General features: G+C 42.1%; 1 protein-coding gene across 2 annotated transcripts in view; it reads right to left on the bottom strand.

Moving 5' to 3' along the window:
* Nucleotides 1-19,763, bottom strand: part of EVA1C (eva-1 homolog C) — a gene marked incomplete at both ends in the record, with an annotated part of 39,155 nt that extends 19,392 nt beyond the window's left edge. Inside the window, 3 exons of one of the 2 annotated variants that reach the window (XM_080612650.1) lie at nucleotides 722-845; nucleotides 4,263-4,459; nucleotides 19,637-19,763. In XM_080612650.1, coding sequence (XP_080468776.1) covers nucleotides 722-845; nucleotides 4,263-4,459; nucleotides 19,637-19,763 — 448 coding nt within the window. Of the gene's footprint in view, nucleotides 1-721; nucleotides 846-4,244; nucleotides 4,460-19,636 lie in introns of those variants that run through there. The other variant, XM_080612651.1, reaches the window with a different exon arrangement.
* Between the last annotated feature and the right edge of the window lie 226 nt (nucleotides 19,764-19,989).

The raw sequence follows: 19,989 nt of genomic DNA, 5'->3' as shown, positions 1-19,989 counted from the left end.
CACACTGGCGGTTAGCTGCCAAAAAAGCTGAGCCCCTGGGCTATTGTTCTTATATGCAATAGCAATAAAAAAAACAGTTAAAAAACACTGATAAATGAAACCTCATGATGATTGTCTTAATCTTTCCTACATTTCCCTCATGTTTACAAAGTGCATTCTCTTTGAGGCAGGATTTGTCCCTTTACATATTAACATCAACTACCTGCACAGAATACAGGCTATTCTACAATGAAATTCTGTAATAAAGCTAGCCACACGTGCATCCTCCAGCCATTATTCTATACATGAGAGGTAGTAACAGAGAATCTTTGAAAGCTTTGGTCCTACCTCCTTAAGCATTTTGCATATTTCTTATTATGGTATCTTCTTCATCATTTGGATCATTCACCCAAGCATCTGGTTTTGTGTGTGGCTCTGTCTTTCTAATACAATATTACCATTGCATCTCTGTAAAAATCACTTCCAAAATACTTTTTCTTTCTAGTCTGATGTCTGACATCTGACTCTGCCAGACTACACTGGTCATTAAGCTGGCAACAAGCGCACTGAAGCTGCAAACACAATGGAGAGCTAAGGTGAAGTAGAAAAAAACAATTTGCTATTAATCTAAGAGTCTCAAAATTTCACACGGATTTATGCAAAGCCTTGTGCAGTGGCATTTTAACCAAAACAAACTTCAAAACACACACAAAGACATATTTGCCTGATGTGGATTACTTACTAGGTTTGCATTTAAAGGAGACAAGGAGGAATTTAGTGGTCCCTGGACACAGATCAGGTCCAAAAACCCGACTATTGACAAGGAGTTGGCAGGATCTCAGGTTTTGGCATTCATCCAGTACTTTCTAGAACAATGGGCAAAAAGGATAGGCTTGAAAACAAGGTATGAAGCTATACAGCAATGAGAATACTTAGTTGTACTTTGCTCTATACAGGAGAGAAATCATTCCTTCATAACTTTTTGGCTACTAACATGTAAGAAACATCTGTATCACTGGATTTAGGCCACAGCTCTACTGGACTTTGAGTCATGGCCAAGTTTCTGGGAACACAGTCATCACAGTGATGGTCAGGGCAACTCAGGGTGTTACCAATCTGCTGTTGTTTGTCACTTTTCCTCTGCCCCTGCCAGGTCAGCCAGATCTTGCCTTGTGCCACGACAGCCTCAGTGGTGCTTGGGACTCAGTACAGAGCCCTCAGCAAGTAGGAACATGCTCAGCCTCCAGCCTCTGATTTGCCTGAGGCACTCACTCCTGATAGAATTTATGGGAGCGCCTTGTCCAGGTAACTCAAAAAGATGTCTTTTTAATCATTCTGTCTCCACCTACTTAAGTTTACCTGATCACACTCATTCTGCAGTATCTTCACTTGAAAGAGTTCAAAGTTCTAACACTAAGACTTAGTGTGCTTATTGACACTTAAGCACAACCCTTACATACAGCTATATGTAGGACCTCCTGTTTAAGGGCACACATCACACACTTACTTGATTTGCCATTTCAACAAATTTCAGAATTGGTTCAATCAGCTAGCACAGATGTGCCTCTCTATCCTAACCTGCTTGTCTGTTTTGCTTTGGGCTTTTTTAATTTCTTAAATGCTGTTCTAAGGTCATATCTACCCCAGATACTTTTTTTTGCCCAACAATATACCATGGTTCTTACTGTGCTGCTTCACTGGAGTGGCAACACAGAAGGACAATAAAAAGGTCAGCAGTGTTAAAAACAAAGGGTCACTGGGCCCCTCCAAGTCCATTAAAAGGACTGAGTATTTCTAGTGCTCACATTAGTGATGCCACTTCATTGGTGGTTTTGGAGCTGAAGCTATAGAAAATATGAAGACATCACCCAAGATGAGTCTGCATCCAGTTTTTAATACAGTCAGAAGCCAAAGCACCTAAAAAACCCCAGTTTGAATGTAGCAGTGTACTTACAAAATTCTTATTCGCCTTCAAAACTCAGTTTAGAGAGAGCTGTCTATACACTCTTTTTGCATAGTCTGTGTTGTTGTGCCCATGGTTCTTGATGTTTAAAATCCCATCAGGATGTGATAAGAAGAAGGGTGTTGTCTCTGGGTCACCCACTCTTAACACAAGCAGCTATAAGAATCATTCTCTGATAGTTTCAGGTACTCCCATAAAATCCATGGGAATTTTTGCTCATCAGAAGAGTTCTCAGTCATACCAGGAGGCCAAATCACAAATTCACCACTGTGATAGCACAAGCCACATTCATGTTTCCAGGCTGAGAGAGTTGGCAGTGGCTGAATCTCTCCTGTCATCCCTGGAAGCCATCCCTCCCTAGCAGAAATGATACACACTGGCAGCACATTGCAGCAATCTTATAACACTCTTGCCTTTTTGTTCCCATTAGTAAAAGAAGAGGACTTGCATCCAACACTTTTTGAGCATTAAGTGCACTCTAAAGAGTTTAAAAGGAAAGGAAAAGCACAGCAGACTCAATTTTATCAGTTAATTCTTCTTTTACAGAGTTGCAAGTTCAACAAACAACTCTTCCTTAATTGGGATGCTTCTGGAACAGGCCAGAGACACTGAGTTACGTCTTTAATAAGTGGAAATAGCTGTCCCCTACTGAGTCACCTTCTGTTTGCACCTGAGCTGAATCATCTCCTGTGCATCTGTTTGTATTTTCTCCTACTTAATACAAACAGCAGTCACATTTTCTATCATGTTGCTGTGCAAAAACATGCAACCACAAAAGCAGACAAAGATACTCATAATGAGATAGCACTGGGCTGTTAATATCTTGAAACAGATCTAACTTTGCAGATATTCTTCTAATAGGAGGCCACTGTAAAACATGCCTGTTATGCTTCCTCCTGGCTGCAGGGTAGCATCATGCCCAATTATGCAGACTGCAGATGCAGTTCCAAAGGGAAGGGGAGGAGGGATGAGATCACTGGTGCTCTTTTCTAAGAAATCAGTTTACAGGATGCATCCCTTCTCCTTGACAGAACAGGAGATGCATCCCTAAGATGCTGAGCATTTGTACCTCTCGCGTTTGTGGCCTTGTCAAAATGCTTTCATGCCTTTGATCAGTGACAGTGCCTGAACGATCATGATAGTTTATACAGAAGTTATTCCATGCTGTGTTTATTATATTCAAGGGAAAAAACTGCCCATGGAGGCCTCACAAAGGCGCTCAAAAGCCTAAAATAATCATTGGCGTCACTTCACTGTAGTCAGTAAAATGACATCAAGGATGCATCTGGCCTACTGTTTTTGGTGGAGAGATGTACTTTCACATGGCCTGTAGGTCATGTCTGGAATGTCTTTAGAAGTTGCAGTACAGCATGGGCAAGCCACACATATAAAACTGCCCTAATACTGTTGCTGCAGAGAGGATATTACTGCCAAACCACTCTGTATAACTCTTCAGCTCACTAGTGGTGGGAACAGACATTCCCTGTTGTCAAGAAGCAATGTGTTGGCTGCAAGCACAAAAGTTGCAAGCTTCATCGAAGCTTCTGTAGAGTACTTAAACCAGCTTCACCAACAGAACATGTTCGGATTCCTCTGACTACTCATTTTTGTAATGTTTTACTGAATAAGGCCTAACACTGGATATTTTCACTATGATGAAACAAGCTTTTGACAGCAATGTAAGTTAGACCTTCTAAGCCTTGTTACAAAAGTCTCCACAGCAGAAAGTAATAATTTATGAAGTATAAATCATTTTAAGCTATACTTAAGTGGGCCCAGCAAACAAACCATAGGATATTACTGATCAAATAATGTCTTCACAGAAACACAGGTATCTGCAAAAGTGCTTAGGCTATGCCATTTAGCTGTATGGTGCCTTCTCTGCAAGTGAAAAGGCATGGAACAAGACAAACACCAACAAGAATTCCATCTAATTCGGCCAATTTGTAACCCAGCTCCTTCTAATGTTCGCATCCTCTCCTGGGGATGAGGAGGGCTTGTGTGATGGATTAAGACTGGTCTGCTCAGTCATGACCAGCCCTTGATCAGAAGGGAATTTTAGGGAACTCTGAGGATGGGGCTTTCAAAGCAAGGCTCATCAAAATAGAAGGCAATCTACAAAGCTTTCACAATCCTATGGTAATATCCTGCTGGCCAGATAAACCCTTTCAGTTGTAATACTTCTGATGGTAAACTGGCATAGACATGATGTCATTTCATACAATATTGTGAACACTTGCCGTTTTCACACAGCATAGCTCACCACCAGGACATTGTCAAAAGCATTCTGTGCATTAAGAACCTTTACAACATGCGATACCTGCAAAGAAGTGGGTGCCACACAGTTTATGGGTTCTGTTATCCTGGTTTCAGGCTCCTGAGTACTACACATGTGGTAGTCTTGCCCGTAAAATGCTGACTGAACACTTATTGTTGAATGCCGAGGACAGTGCAGACTCAAATGTTCCCCATCGCAGGCATAGGCAGTATGATTTTGCAGAAGTTTGGTTAGGTAACCTAGAAAATATTCAGCTCTGTTACAACCAGTACAGGAAATGACAAGCTTGTTAGATAATAAGAAACCCACAACCAGTCTCTGGAAAGAGCATTGTAGTCAAGGCTATACATACAGCCCACTGCCACACCACATGGTTCTTCTGTGAATGGGTCAACCTTTACATACTAGTAACGCTAGGGTCTGGAAAACAAGAGGTGGCGTGACAGTGAGTCAGAGCCCTACCAGAACTCCAGCAGTGGCACTGTGTCGGAGATGTCATTATACAGACAATAAATGGGCTCAGGCCCCTGCCAGTCGTGATTGCTAACAATCCCAGGGCATGTTTGCATAAGTCAAACAGACTATCACTTGGTTTTGCGGGCTAGACTCCTGCATTCCAGCTGGCAAAGGTATTCCTTAGATCTTCTCTTAAACTGATGCTGTGAACTTCTGCACTCCTAGGCAGTTGTGTTTCACACAAGTGGTAATAAAAGTGATCGATTCCCTCTGTATCACTAAATCAGATGCTAGGATAACAGAGGAAAGGTGGTCCATAAATGCTGGACACCACAGGTGCTGGACAAAAACCAAGAAGTAAGACACGGTATTATGTATTTGCTGGAGAGTTTGTTGATGTTACTAGGAGAGGGAGAGGTAGGATCTGTATGCAGCTGTACCATCCGTTTGCATCTTCTAGTAAGTCCATGAGTAGCAGAGCTAACAACAGCTGTTTTCCTGATTTTTATCTCATTTGTATTGTCTCTAGCCAAGATTTATGTTATCAGCACAAATATTTATAAATTTAACCTTCTACTGCCCTTCTCTCTGTTCTGCAGAATACTTCAATGGGAACATGCAGGCTGCTGCCTTTGACCATTACAAATTTGCACTGTGATGGAAAACTATTAAGGGTAATTTAATTCAAAGAATTTCCTCACCTATAATTACAAAGCTTTGATATTGCTACCATTCTGTCATGCTTGATTGAAATCTGTCTTTAAGCAGAAACGTTTGTGGGTGAAGGGGAAGTAGAGGCGTGAGGGACAGGAGAGTGAAAGGATACAAAATACCCCTCTACAAATGAAGCAATATCCTTCCTCATCCATAAACACAAGGCAATTAGACTCAAATCCACTTTTTTTCCCATGAGTTTCATGACAACCTAATATACTACTCTCAAAGCAAATCTGTTTAGTAATTCTTCCACTATTAGACAAACTTTTTATTAATGTGCATACAATAACCATATTTGAATAGTTTCCTTATTCTTATACACGTATTAAATTCTGTGTAATTCTCCCTAAAATCAGTTCTGTACTTCTAGAACACCAAGTTGATCCACACTCACATCAAAAACCCCAAAGTTCTCTAAACCAAACACACTGAGTAAGGAGAAAGCACTAAGAGCTTCCACAGATTGTTTGATACAAGATTTGTAGAAGTTTTAACACTGACATCATGATTACATACATAGCTTTTTAATTTTAAGAATTATAATTTTCCTATCTTTGCCTCCTTTCCAAACATACAACTGGTCTAATTAAAGGCAAAAGCTAGTATCTTCTCCTCAGAAGCCTTCCTTACCTCAATGTGGTGACAGCAAAATTATTACTGTTCAGTATAACTGAGAAAAAAACCCAAGCCATATTTTCTTGTTGTAGTGGCTGAATCAGAACCAGAATGACAAGTTTTTTGTATCACTAAAACAAAAACTAGTTTTCTCAAAGAAAATACTGAAAAAGTTTGCTCATGCCATTTAATTTTCACTTTTTTTTTCCCTTCTTAAACCTTTCTCCAAAGCTGAGCAATTTCAAAAAAGGTTTTTAAGTGGACATTTGAATACGCATGTGAATGGTATGAAAATAAAGTATTTCAGTTGTCTGGCAACATTTCAAGCTTCAGCTACGCAAGTGCATAGGGAATTCAGCTCCCCTATCAGTTACTGGGTCTGCAGAAAGTGAAAACCTGCTCTGTTACTGTCGTTGCTGTTCCTCATCTAGAGCTGAAGAGAGGACAGGAGTCTGCCAGATGCACCTTCCAGTGTAGCAGAGATGCAGGTGAGTCCCTCAGCTCATTGAACTCAGTCTGAGCACTGTCACTAAAATCAGGTTATGGAGTGAATTTCATGCCCTGTATTTGCAGTGTAGATCTCAAGGCACCAGACCAGCAGGAATCCCTACAGCTTCTCACAGGTTAAATAAAATAATAATAGGAAAAGAAGACAAACCACCACCACCAAAAAACCCCAAACCAAATCCATCCCCTAGATTGTCTTTGTAACTGAGACCACAAATAATTGAGCTCTCCTGCCAGAGCCACTCCTCTGTTAGCCTGCGCCTCAAAGGTGCTGAGTGTTGTCAGGAAAATGGGCTGAATGCCCAATTGCACCCAAGTGACTTTGCTACAGTCTGATACTGTAAAGGGGCCTCCAGTGGCACTTACTGCCACTGAATACCTTTGACATTGCCATCACAGCATAAAGGGCCACAGTGTAAAAGAGTATTCAGCCCAACATGACTTGAGGGCACTCAACACCTTGGAAGATTTAGCCCGATATTTGCAATCATTTCAATTCTTCAGGTTTTAAGTTACTTGGAGCCAAGAGTGCTGTATACAAAACAGCCCAGTATTCCCTAAAGAGTATCAGCTATGTTGTGATTTGGATGAGTTCCCTGGCATCTTAACTGATACTTTGATCCTGCAAATTCCTAACCCAGTATCTAAGCACCTTTCTCCAACAATTGCAACTATTCAATCCTTTAAAAAATGCCTTTATAAAAATTCTGTTCTGATTCTGTACAAGCGATATGGTTCACTTGTAAAAATAGCATTGGATGGACTGGTGAAAATAACACATCGTGCTCTCTGGCCTTCTAAGCAGCATTTAAAGTTACTGCTGTTATTAAAATCCCTGTGTATTTGCACACAATAAAGGATAAAAATAGTAATGGAAAACGGCTGAAACCTAATGTTCTCTGATAAGAGAAGTGGTGACGTACTAGCATCTGAATTGCTCGTCTCACATGGCAGGCCACAAAAACCTGCATTTTTTATTACTATACACACAGACTATATAGACACAGGTGGACTGGTCAGCTGTTTGCGAAGAGTGGTGCTGAATGGGCTGCTCACAGCCTATGCTGAGAAAGAATTCCCACTCAAAAAGACACATTTTCCTTTTGCTCTTCTCTGAAAAACTCCAGGTTCTTTCCTCTCCTCATGCTGGCCCCCTTCACATGCTGAGGTGCTGTCTGCCTGGCTCAGCAAGCAAATAAAGTTTTCTTAGCAGTTACTGCCTCTCACCTTGGTCCCGGAGTGGTGCTTGCACAGGAGGGAGCAGTTTACAGTTGCTTTCCCTCCTTTCCTGGGCACCATAGCCTAGTAGTCACCCTAGTTGAAAGCTTCATCTTCTTGAGACCTTAAGTATCCCTATATTGTTTACCAGATTCTGTACAGAAACACACTTCCCCTGAGGCAGCAAATTCAGCTGAACGACAATGTAAGGTTAGCGGAAAAATATGTTCTTATCTGTACAATTAATAGCAGCCGTGATTATCAGAAGAGAGGGCATTGTAACAGTTGAATGGGTCTGTCACTCTTTCTGAGGCATGCTTCCTTTTCTGCATTTCTCTCAACTGGCGCAATTAAATCAGGTCATCCAAAATAGACAGCAGGGTTGTGTCACCATCCAAACCAGACAGCAGGATTGTGTCACTTTTAGGCACTGACCCAGCACATTGCCTGGGCTACCCACACTTCAGGGCACTATTTGTTGTGAAGATTCTCTTGGGTTTTATTTGTTTAATTAAGCAATATCTGTTAGGCTTGAATTCTGAGAAAATTGTTCAGGGTTTTGTTTGTTTGCTTGGGTTTTTTTTTTTTTGTTTGTTTGGTTTTTTTTAATATCTGAGAGCTTAGCTTATCTGAGAGCTTAGGCTGTGCCTGGGCTACAACACACCTCTAAATCCTGGTCTTCTGTGTGGCAGGGAAGCAATTGCTAATTCATCTCTGGCCAGCACACGAGGAGATTCCCTTCCCCTGGAAATTAGAGCATGGGGAGGGCTGGAGCACAATGATGGTTCACCCAAGCTTGGATGGAGTGAGGCCATGGCTGTGTGTGCATCTGCACAGGGAAACCAGAAGACCTGTCAGTTATGAGGTTTTTTACCCCGAACAAACAGAATCTTAAATGGATCCTATACAAATCCTCAGATGATTTAATGTTTTGAAACTAATGTTGGGGTTTTTTTTCTTTGTTTTCTGGGTTGTTGGGTGATGGAGGGGGAGGTCGTGTTTAGCTATGGCAGTCACTTTTTCAAGCATTACTCTGCAATGAGGACTATAGATTTCCTCTTTCTTCAAAAATCATAAATGTCACTCTTCTTTAAAATAGTATGAAATTTTATTTAAAAAAGAAGTCAGCTACTGTGAGAACTGCCTAAATTAGAAAAACTTGGCAATAACTGCAGTGTCCCAGTAACATCTCTATGTCTCTGTGTGAAAGCCCCACTAGGAGCTTTCCCATTTATCCAAGATACACATTCATAAGCAATGTATGGGGTGCTCTGCATACAAAATGATGTACAAGACGTTACGGACTGGCTCAGAAGTTAAGCCTGAATCATACAGCAACAGATCCCATTGATTTGAAGGCCAGAAGGTATCATCCCACCCAACTGTCTGCATAACCCAGACTACTCACTCATTGTAACTTTTTACTGAGACTCAAAACACTAATGCAGAATCCAAGCGTAATCCTTTCTTCCAGAATTAGCCAAATTAGTCACAGCATCCACTGTGTTGACAAAGAACTTTAAATAAAGAAACATAGCACCAGAAAAACACACAAAACACTGAGGCTGAGCAGCTGAACAAAGCTTTAACCCTTCTTGATGACTTCTTGTTGCAAAGGGGGACTGATAAACTGTAATAACAATGACAGACAAAAGTAACTGGCCTAAGAGAATAAAGGTTGTAAATAGAGAGCTCTTTGTGTGAAACAGAGCTCTTAAAATGTTCTAGTTTCTATACTCAATGTTTGCTCCTGGTGTTATTGCTCTGAATAGCAACAATAATATAATGAACCCGTAGGCATGGAAAGAAAGACATTTCTTTCTTTCAAAAATATTGAAAACCTGGGAACTTAGAAAGTATAAAAAAAAAATGACTACCAAAAAGCCTGGAAGTGGTCAGCCAAGAGATGTGTTACGTCTCCCACGTATGGCACAAGATAGTACAGGGTACTTAGATCTGCTGGATTTATTCCTTATGGTGGAGGACACTAACACAAGGCCTTTTTCAGTTGTCAGCATTAGAGTAAAAAAGAAATGTGTACATTCTGCCCAGCCTCACTGCTCTGGCATGAATGTCACCATACAGAAGCATCAAGGAGAACAGAATTTCAAGCTGTGAGTCTAATGCCTAGCACATATTAAATGCAATCTCAGTGTTGACTGATGTAATGTCTTTTTGGCAAGAAAGCAGCTTTGCAATGTAATATATTTAGAGCCTGAAGCCAAGTAGCACACAGACTATGAGGATTCTCAGAATCGAGCCTTCATATACTGATTTAGTAATATTAGATCCTGTGCATCGTTCAATCTAGCTTAATTAGCGCAGCAATTTGCTGGCTCATTTTAAAGACATACAATTCCATTTTAGATCAAAATAGATTGAAATAGCACACATATTGTTGTGGGAGTCCCAGAAGGCTAATCCATTCGGTAAAACTACATCAGCTCCCGCAGTTTCATAGAGAATTGTGCCAACAGTCATTAAAAATACACAAGCAAGATTGGCAAGTTTGAAGGAAGAGATCTCATGTGGTGATAACAGAATTGTTTATAAACTCTGCTACGAGCACCATTAGAAGCATCAATCTATTTACTGTTATTTGAGATCCAGCTGCAGTACTTCTCCAGCAGTGTCTTCTCTGTTGGTTTGTGAAGGAAGCATTGAAGAGAAATTAAGCCCTAAGTTTCCTCCCCATCCCCTCTGCCATACCCCTCTCTAGTCTTCAGAGGCAGCTATGCCACAGATCATGCTGTTCAGGGTTTCTGCACAATCACTGCTGGGCTCTGTGCATGGATATGACAGTGCCTGTTTGGCTGCATTCACAGAAGCAAGGATCTGCCTCTTGTAATTCTGTTTAGTCTCTTACCTTGGCTGTCTGCAAGTTCTTTCTGTGGTAGCTCTTTTTGAGAATTAGTAATCCTGACAGAGGACCCAGGGAAGACACTGTTTCTGAAATTCACGACACTGTTTCTTGCCCCATCATTTTATTCTTTTTCATTCAAGTGCCTTGTAAGCATACTGAGTCATTCCAGCCAGACTTGGTCTTACAGTCTTTTAACAGTAAGATAAACCCTTAGGCAGAACCATTGTTTATTCTGCTCACTGTTCAGAAATGAGCATAACAGCTTCACCCAGCAGATACACATGAAAATCCGTATTTGCTTAACATACGTTTTCTTGCATAGTCACTAATTTGACTTAATTTCCCTTCATTGCTTGAGGGTTTTTTTAGTGTGCTTTTTCCCATTATTCCTCTCAATACTCATACTCTTTACAAGTATCTGCTATCCTACTAACATCATCTGTTTGCTTCGACTGCAGGAGATGGCATGAAAAGCTGGTTTGCTATGCAAGGAAAAGAGTTCTTGTACAGTCACTGTGGTTTTTGTATTATCTAAACCTTTTTGATGTGGGGATAGATGTTCTCTTAGAAAAACTAGAGGTAATCTAGTTTCATTGATAAGCCAGTGACCATAAAACACCCCAACTTTCCAGTTCCAAATATCTAGTTTGGTTTCAGAGCATCCAAAGCTATCACTTTTCTTAGAATCAGTCCTTGAGAGTTTTGAGTTGACTGCTTCTGAAGGAGATGAAGCTTATGAGATCATGATCTCTGTCCATCTGGCATTTTCTTACTCAACTAAAAACTTTTACTATGGCCAGTTTCAAACCTGAGGGGTACAGGACTCAAAGAAATAAAGTTTCTACAATTTTCACGAAAGCTGAAGCCTGAGCTGACAGGTCAAAGTAAGAACTATCACTTCCTACTCAATCTAATTGACTAATGCTAAAAGTCAACTGGCTGCTGAAGAAACAGTGGTCTTATACTAATCAGCCTGCTGCTAATGGGGCAATTTGTTTTCACTGGCGTTAGTGACAGATGAAGTCTTCAATAACAAAATGTTTTGAGTTAAACATGAAAATGCTTTTGGGATAGTATAGTAATCAAAGCAGGCATCATTGATGAAGACATCAGTTAGGTTTTCTAAGAACTGATTTATCAACATGTGTGCTTTCCTAAGGAAATTGTCTTGTTTAATTTTTCCCTCATAGCTATGCCTCATGGATCATAGTGTGGATCATGACTATCTTATTGAATCCACTTCTCACTGCCTACTAGATCTGAGCAAGATTTAATCTGAGCAATTAAGAAAGAGCTTGGTTGCACTTAAGCCAGAGGAAGGACTCAGGTAACAAGCAGATAATTGAGTGTAAAAACACATTCAAACTCTAGTATGTGAATAAGGTTTATTCAGTGAGTGGCAGCATATGTAAGAAGCCAAGCCATGAGCTCTTCTTAGAAAAACAAAACCAAGACATCATGAAGTAGAGATCTCCTGTAACTTTCTAGTTATGCCAAATGGGCATTGTTTCTCCAGGACCACAGAACCTCTTCATATCCACGCCACTCAGCTCGGACTTGTAGTTATGCGAATTAAATTTTGGCAGAGCAGGAAAATCCATGAGTCCTGCATTCACAGACCAGATGCCTATTCTGTCTTTCACATCCTCCCACAGCTGTTCTCTGTTTCCTTCAGATCTACAGTTTCATATTTCTCTGTGTTGTCTCCTAGGAGTGATGCTTATTGTCATTGTATCTCAATGGTTTTCTCCAGAAATCAGACAAATCCCTATGCACTTCCTTTTTCTCACTCACTTTCTCTCTTTATTTCTTTCTTCTCTTCTTGTGCTAGGAAGAAGCAAACTATTACTAATCCCCAAGGATTCTGGTCTGTAGTAAACTCCATGCTACAGTCAGTTATACTTCTCTCAGCGGTTCCATAAAGCCACAGGGACGAACACTTGTCCTGGGACTTAATATGGATCTATTACAGTAGAAAAGGAAGACTTTCTCCCTCATATCCTAAGATGCTCACAGGACATACAACACTGTTAAGGGAGACTGCAAGACTCTCTTTTGCCGTTGGAAAAAATGCTTCTTTTGACTGGAGACAAAGTAGCCTCTTCTAGTGCCATTAATAAGAAAAAAGGCTCAGTGGGCAGCAACCGCTTCTGGAGGCAGAACGCGTGAATCATTATGCTCAAGAGAAAGCAAAGTCATAATCTTCCCAAACACTGTGAGTAGAAGAACCTCAGGGACTACAGGAAAATATTTCTTTGAAAACCTGGATTTATGAACTTGAACATCTATGCAAACCTGAGAGGGTTCATTGCCATGAGAACTGTGCATTGCCAGCTCCTCAGAAAACAGAAACTCAAATTCTGCATTTTTCGTACACCCATTCATATGTGACACTGAAAATATCAGGTAAAGTAGAGATCAGGGAATTTGCCTACTGAATCACGAAGTCCATCCTCCGGCAGCTCACAGATCTACACTGTTGTGATGGCTTATAGTTCAGCAAGCCCAAGCCAGAAAAGCAAAAAATGTCCTCCTAGCCTGATGGTTTTCTTTACAACATTTCATTGTCTCCGACTCAGTTTTAGCCTGAAGAAATGAAAAGTCAAAAAGGCAAAACTAGTCTGAGAAATTAATGCTGGTCTTCCCATCCAAGAACAAATACAATGAAGAAAAATAAACAGATACTTGTGGGTTGAGACCCTTATCCAAAGCCCAGTGAAATCCTTGGGAATCCTTCCAGCGACCACAGGCTTTCAATCAGGTCTTATGAGTGATGTTTTAAAATTAATTCTAAATTAAGAGCCAAATATCACTGGTATTTAATTTGTTGCCAGAAGCCACACAATAGACCTTTGAAACAAAACTCTTAAAATGCGTAGAAATTCAGATGAAATGACTCACCAATGCTGAACAAATAAGGCACAACCTCGCCTCCTTCTGCTCTTCAGTTCCCTTTAAGACACTATTTTCTCTTTGTTTGGTAATATAGCAAAATATTTCCACTTTAATTGTAGATTATGGTTGGCAGATGACAGAATTCTGATAACTGGTGACTGGTCAGACAGTGCTTTCTCTGTCTGGGGACACTTCCATCAAAATCTGAGTATTTATTTGAAACAGGTCTGTAAGCCTTTCTTTAATAAAGCTGAGAATGTCTGAAAGCTCTGTCTTACTAAGAAGGGAATCAGCAGCAGATGTAATAGGAAGGCAGGCGGAAGCTAATCCCTGCTATTTATTTTGAATAAAAATAACATATGATGTGTCAGGTACCAGCAATTTGCACAGTGAGAACAAAAAGAGTTCCTGCCCCAAAGGTGTAAGAATCTGAAAGACAGACTCAAACATGTCAGTCTCTGAGCAGTGGAGCTCAGGAAGGTAGATTTCCTACAGGGTTTTGCCTCATACCTGAATTTTGTAACATCTGTTGTTGTAGGAGCATCACACTATGCTTTAACTCACTTTGGGAGAGCTTTAGGAACAGTATCCTTTCTGGGGGATGGTAAGATGGCCTAGCTGCTTATGTTCCAAAAATGTATAGGAACTTACTAGGACCAGAACTTTTACTTCTCTAACAAGGATAATTAAATCTCCTTAGTGGATTTAAGAAAAAAATATTAGGCAAAATCCACATCTAAAATGGGATTTCATAAACTACGTGTCCTCAGGAAAGCAGAAAGAAGTGCAGAGACAGGCCTGAAACAAAATCTTGGATCTCAGCACCATGATCTAAACTGTCACTTCTGACACATGCCTCTTTGCTCCACAGAACAAATCCCAGATCCAAACTCGCTCCACTTTGAGAAACTTTAAACCAGACTTTGAGGTTTAACTCCCATATTACTGAAATGAAACATGTTTCTAAAATGAAATTGTTTTCTTTAAACAAAGCAACCAAAATTTTCATGTGAGTTCTACAAGGCAGTATCAAGACGATGCATCATTGACATCACTCCTTTTAACACCTCTTTAAATATCCTGGTCAAGCTCCACTTCCCATGGTGAGTCAACAGAACTGACTCAAGAAAATTATACAGGATTTTATCTGGCCACACAAAACCAACAAAAAAACCTCTGCATCATTGCGGTTGGTCATGATTGATCCTGCCACATTATTACAAACAAAGCATTTGCTTGAAGCATTTGTTTGCTTTCCTTTTGCCTGGGGGAATCTGGGATGGGAGAATGCCACAGAACTTAATGGAAACTTTTAATGCAGAAAGGCCACAGGATCAGATTATGTTTCTTGGGTGAACTGGTTTGCTTTTTTATTAGACCCATTTGTTTTCTGATGTTAGGTTAGAAGAGCAAGTCTATGGAGTTAAAGCAGTGCTTAGCTCTGTCTGAACTATTCTGGGAAAAGAAAGAAAAGTTGACCAGCAAACAAAGATTAAAATGTTCTACCTAACCAGCGGCTGCTTTTTCTGTTCACATCCAAAAAGTCATTATTTAGCCAGTTATGCAATCACACAGCTACTTCATTTCTGATCTTTGGTTACAGCCATGTTTCTTAAAAGCTGTCCAGAAAACCTGGCTGGGACTAAGGTAAAGAAAGGGAGATTGACTGATGAAGTGAGCAAAGGAGGCCAGTTCAAGCAGAAAGCCTAAGCTCGAAGTTGCATGGAGAAAAGAAGAGGAGGAAGAAAGTAGCATAAAAAAAAAAAGAGTGAATGGGTGTTCTTCAGTGTTGCCAGAGAGAAGGAATTTGTTCCTCGATGGATAAGAGGTCAGTTCACTTTTACAGCAGATGGGGAAAAGGTGAGAGAAGGTGCAGGGCTAGGACAGAGAGACACAGGGAGAGCTGAGCACTTTTCCCATTGCTAGCAAGGAGGGCAGGGGGGTGAGACACAGGAGCAGAGACTCCTGCTGTTGGGAAGGTACACACTCCCCAGCAAATGCCACCATCCCCAGCAAAACCAACTCTCCCTCAGTAGCAGTGGTAGCAGACAGATGAGCTTTCTATAGCCCCAGCATAGGTATATAGGTATAGTATATATATGTAGTATATAAATTAAGTACAGTATATAAGTTCGGTGGTTTTCACAGCTCCTTATTTTGCCCGTTTTGGGAACCAGTTCTTGAACATACAGGAGCTGTGAGGAAACAGCTGTCATGTGGCCTGATTTGACACAAAAAAAGTGTCCCTCTTCACTTCTGACAGTCCCTTGGGAGCCCAGAGTATTTAGGATTTTGGCTCCCAGAGATGAGAGAATTAGCAAAATTCACAACAGGCTTCAGTCTCTTGGATTGGGACCTGATCTGAAATGGGAAAGCTGCAACGATCACTAAGGAAAACAGCATGAGGATAAGAGCTAAGAAGGAATGAAACTGTGGACATGAATAAATATTTTGGTGAAAGGTTATTTTAGATGTGTTTTGAAGAGTTGGCATCAGGGGGAGAAAATTCCCTAGCTAAAGGGTCAACCAATATGCATGAAAATCTAAGGAAAGGACTGCGGATCAAATTTCTCTTCTCTTCCAAACCTTCACCTTTCAGTTTCAAATTTGGGCATAGAAGCTTCGATGCCACTTTTAAAAATGAATCACAGAGGATTGCAGATCTCAGAGCAAACCTCCACCTCCAATAACCAATGCAATTAATAAATATGCTCTTTGTTTTCACCAAACTGTTAGACAATACTAGATTGTGCAGCTCTTTAAGTATTCTGTGTATCAACATTACTTTACTTCCAAGATCTCCTGTTATTTAAAGGAGAAACTAATTTTGCTTACTGACCCTGAGTCCTCCTCATAGTTTGATTTACAACTGCTGCTGGAGTCTTGTTTCAGAAATTTTTTCTTCCTAGAAAATACCAATTCCCATACCAAGTCACGAAATGTTATTGCACAGTGAAGAAATGTCTCCAAAAAAAAGAAGGAGGGGGAAAAAAAAGAAATAAAAAGAAAAAAAGGCCACACCAACATTTTTTAAATCATAGTTAAAAGCTAGACTGAGAAACATATGAGAACAAGCATCTGCAGCTGTATATCCTGTAAGAGCAAGAGTAGTAACAAAACCACAATAGCAACTGACCTGCAATAACCAAATTAAGAGATTCTACTCACAGCCAGAGCTGCCAACTTCTCTTTTATGAAAAAGGAGGGATAAATACTGTACTGCTGTTCTGTGAATGATCCATAAAAAATTACCACAGTTTTATAAATGCGGAAATAAATACAAGTCAAACACTAAAAAACAAAACAAAACAACAACAAAAACCCACACCAAACACCAAACCTTCATTATCTATATATACTGTTCCCTGCTCCCCTTGCCAAAAACATGAGACCTCAAGAGGGGTCATCTTTGTGTTGTTACAGGCAAGCAGCTAGGTCTTGTGAATAACAAATGGACTCTGAGAAGGTTAGAATAGCTAGCACAATTTAATATCTACCTGAAGAGAACAATAAAGATTACACATGCAGTTGTTGCAATCTGACAGCAGTCTGGGAAGTGATTATAGAAAGTTGTCAGAGTGGGGAGAGTGCGGGGAGAAGGAGAGAAGAACAGCTTGGGCTGCTGAGGTAGAGATTTGATGCTGGAAACACAGAGAGTAGAAAAGACAATGACCCAAAAAAGTATGTGCCTAATAATCTGAGCCTAAAATCTGTGAAAAGAAGGGAAAATTTAAGCAACTATCCTTCCAATTGTCTGTGCACTCCCAAATTCCCAGAACCTGATCAAATAATGCAGAACACATTCAAGGTGCAGATCTGTTTCATTTGCTATGGCATGGGCTGCGCGTGGAAACCTATAACCTGCCCTCTGGAAGCTTCACCCTCAGAAAGGCAGGGTTAGACCTGATCCCTTCCAGAAAACAGAATGCAGGTGGTGGGTAAAGCACAGGGAGCCTGCTCCACGCTCCTCATCCATCAGGATAATCCCCAAGGAGCTGCTTGCACCTTGTAAGCTGCTCGGTGCTGCCCCTTTAAACAGGGTAGATTTGTTTTCATGTAAATTCAACAGAGCTTATGAAAATCAAGTCGCTGTTCCTGCTAAGGAGGGAGCAAATAAGGAAATTCAGCAACTCTAGAAGTTCAGCTTGAAGCTGCTCTTACAGAGCTTGTAATTCTCTAACAGGTATTAATCAGACTGGGAATGGCACTATGGGGTGTCATCTTCTGACAGTCCTGGCCCACAGCACCTACTTCTGAAGTAGCCAAAAACTTCTCTGTATGGTCTTTCCTGTCATTCTGGATTAGATCCCCATGTTACAAGTAAAAAGAAAAAGCGAGCAGAATTTGTTCAGGCTGGAAACTTCCCAATCTGGCAAGAATTTTGGAATATGATTTTCTTTTCTACATCTTATTGATGGAATTCTCTGCATGGCATTTTTAATACTGATCTCTGTGGCAAGACAAACATTTTGCCTTGGTCATTCTACCTATTTGGAAAGTTGAGTGCACAATGAATACTGAATACAGTTGTACTTCTGAAACATATCTTGGATAACCTTATCTAAATAACTTCATTTGAAAAGTGAATGGACTTTTGTGAGAGGAACTTTCTTAGATAAACTATAGGGATATTTTTTAACTCAGCGGCTATTTGAAAGGGAAAATTTGAACTTTTTATTTTCTTGTGGAGAACTGCCATGCGATTCCAAAACTAACATGTACAAGCCAGCAGTTAAGCCAAAAAGTCACTAAAGAATGAGATAGCAAACATTTAAAAGCCCTATACATGTGAAAGGAATCTAGTAAGAGAAACTTGGTTTATCCAAGTATATAATCCTGGTCTTTATGTTTGGTGTTTCCTTGCTTGGAAGTGTTCAGGCTTATAGACTTGGACACAATAACAAAATCACAAACAGTATTTTCTTATTGTTGGGAAAAGAGTTTTTACAGAACCACCACCAACATTTTGAACTGTATTAACATGAACTTATGAATATGGGTAACAACACATTTGGACTATTAATTATACACTAACTTTGTTCCGGTGCACTCGACTGGCTTTTGGAAAGTTCTGCTCTGCTCGTTAAGGGTAACGTTTGCTTTCTGCCCTAGGGGCAACTCCTTAAGCTTGAAACTGCCAGGAATACGCTGTGCTTACTGTGAGATACAGAAAGGAGTGAAACCGCTCTTCTAAGTAACTTCCTAACAGCAGTGAGATGTCCTGGAGCACAAGAAAAGTCACGAAAGCTCAGATTTCTCAAAGAGAAAATAAAACCTGCTTCTTTGTTCTAGTGAAAACATGGACATTTTTCCAGTTTCAACAGCCACTTCACTTTGCACCGACACTGCAGCCTTGCACGGATCACCTCCGTAATTTCCAAATGACAGCTCGTGCCTCTGCTCACTTCGAAGTGACTCTCACCATCACAGGGCTACTAAGGCGAAACGCTCTCTCGGCGGAGAGAAGCGCAGCATCAGTTGTTCGCTACCGGAGTTAAGGACGGCTCGCTCAGGGCTCGACTCCAAGTCTCCAGGAGAAAGTGGGAATCTTTCCAGGGACTTCCACGCACTTTTGGTCAGGCCCTGGCCTGTTCACGCACAGCTTTCCACCGCGCAGCTGACAAGAACCTGGCAGTCCAACTCTTAGAGTCCCTTCCCACCGGACCTCTCTGGAATACCTCACCCCCACTCTTCCTTCCTCCCCTCCTTCACACGGTGCCACGGCCGCGGCACATCTGAATCATGCGCCCATGCTTCCCTGGGTGCAGGCCCGTGTCCCGTCCTCGGGACACGACGTGCCTGCAGCTCGCCGGTCAATACGCAGCTTTCCGAGCAGTGTCGGGCGGGGTCCGAGCGCAGGCGGCAGGCAGCCTCCCGCCGCGGACACCGCCGGCACCTCCCGCCGGCGCCAGTCCGGGGTACGAGGGGCTGCCGGGGGCGCCGTTCGAGGATACGGGGCGCGCCTCACGCCGGGGAGTGCCGGGATACGAGGGCTCCCCTCCCGAGGGGATACGGGGGGCCGGCGGTGGGGACGCAGGTGCCCTCCTCCTGCCCACCCCGCCGTCCCCCTCACGTCTCCCGTCCCGGGCACCGCGTCCCGGGTGACCGTTAGTCGGTCCCGGCCCTCCCGCTGCCCGCCCCGTACCTGAGAAGTCGGCGAGCGCCGCCACCTCGGCGCTGCACACGAGGATCACGCAGGAGAGGAGGGGGAGGAGCTGCCCGAGCTCTACCTGTCTCCGTCGTGGGTGCTGCCCCGCATCCCCGTCCCTCATGGTGCGGCTGAGGGCAGCTCGGGGCAGGGGGGGCAGGCCCGCCGCCTCACATGATGGAGCCGGTCCCGGCTGGCGGGACCGTCACCGCCAGCCCGCAGGGCGCCCTCCGCCGAGGGGCAGCACCGGCGGCGGGGAGCGAGAGGAGGAGGAGGGCGGAGCGGCCTTGCCCGAGGCCGAGGCCGAGGCCGCGGCTGGAGGGGGTCCCGGCCGGCGTGGGGCCGCGGGA

The sequence above is a fragment of the Psittacula echo genome (assembly GCF_963264785.1).
Source record: "Psittacula echo genome assembly, chromosome: 3".
Lineage (NCBI taxonomy): Eukaryota > Metazoa > Chordata > Aves > Psittaciformes > Psittacidae > Psittacula > Psittacula echo.
The sequence above is the reverse complement of the archived record's forward strand: the minus strand, read 5'-3'. Positions and strand labels throughout refer to the sequence as shown.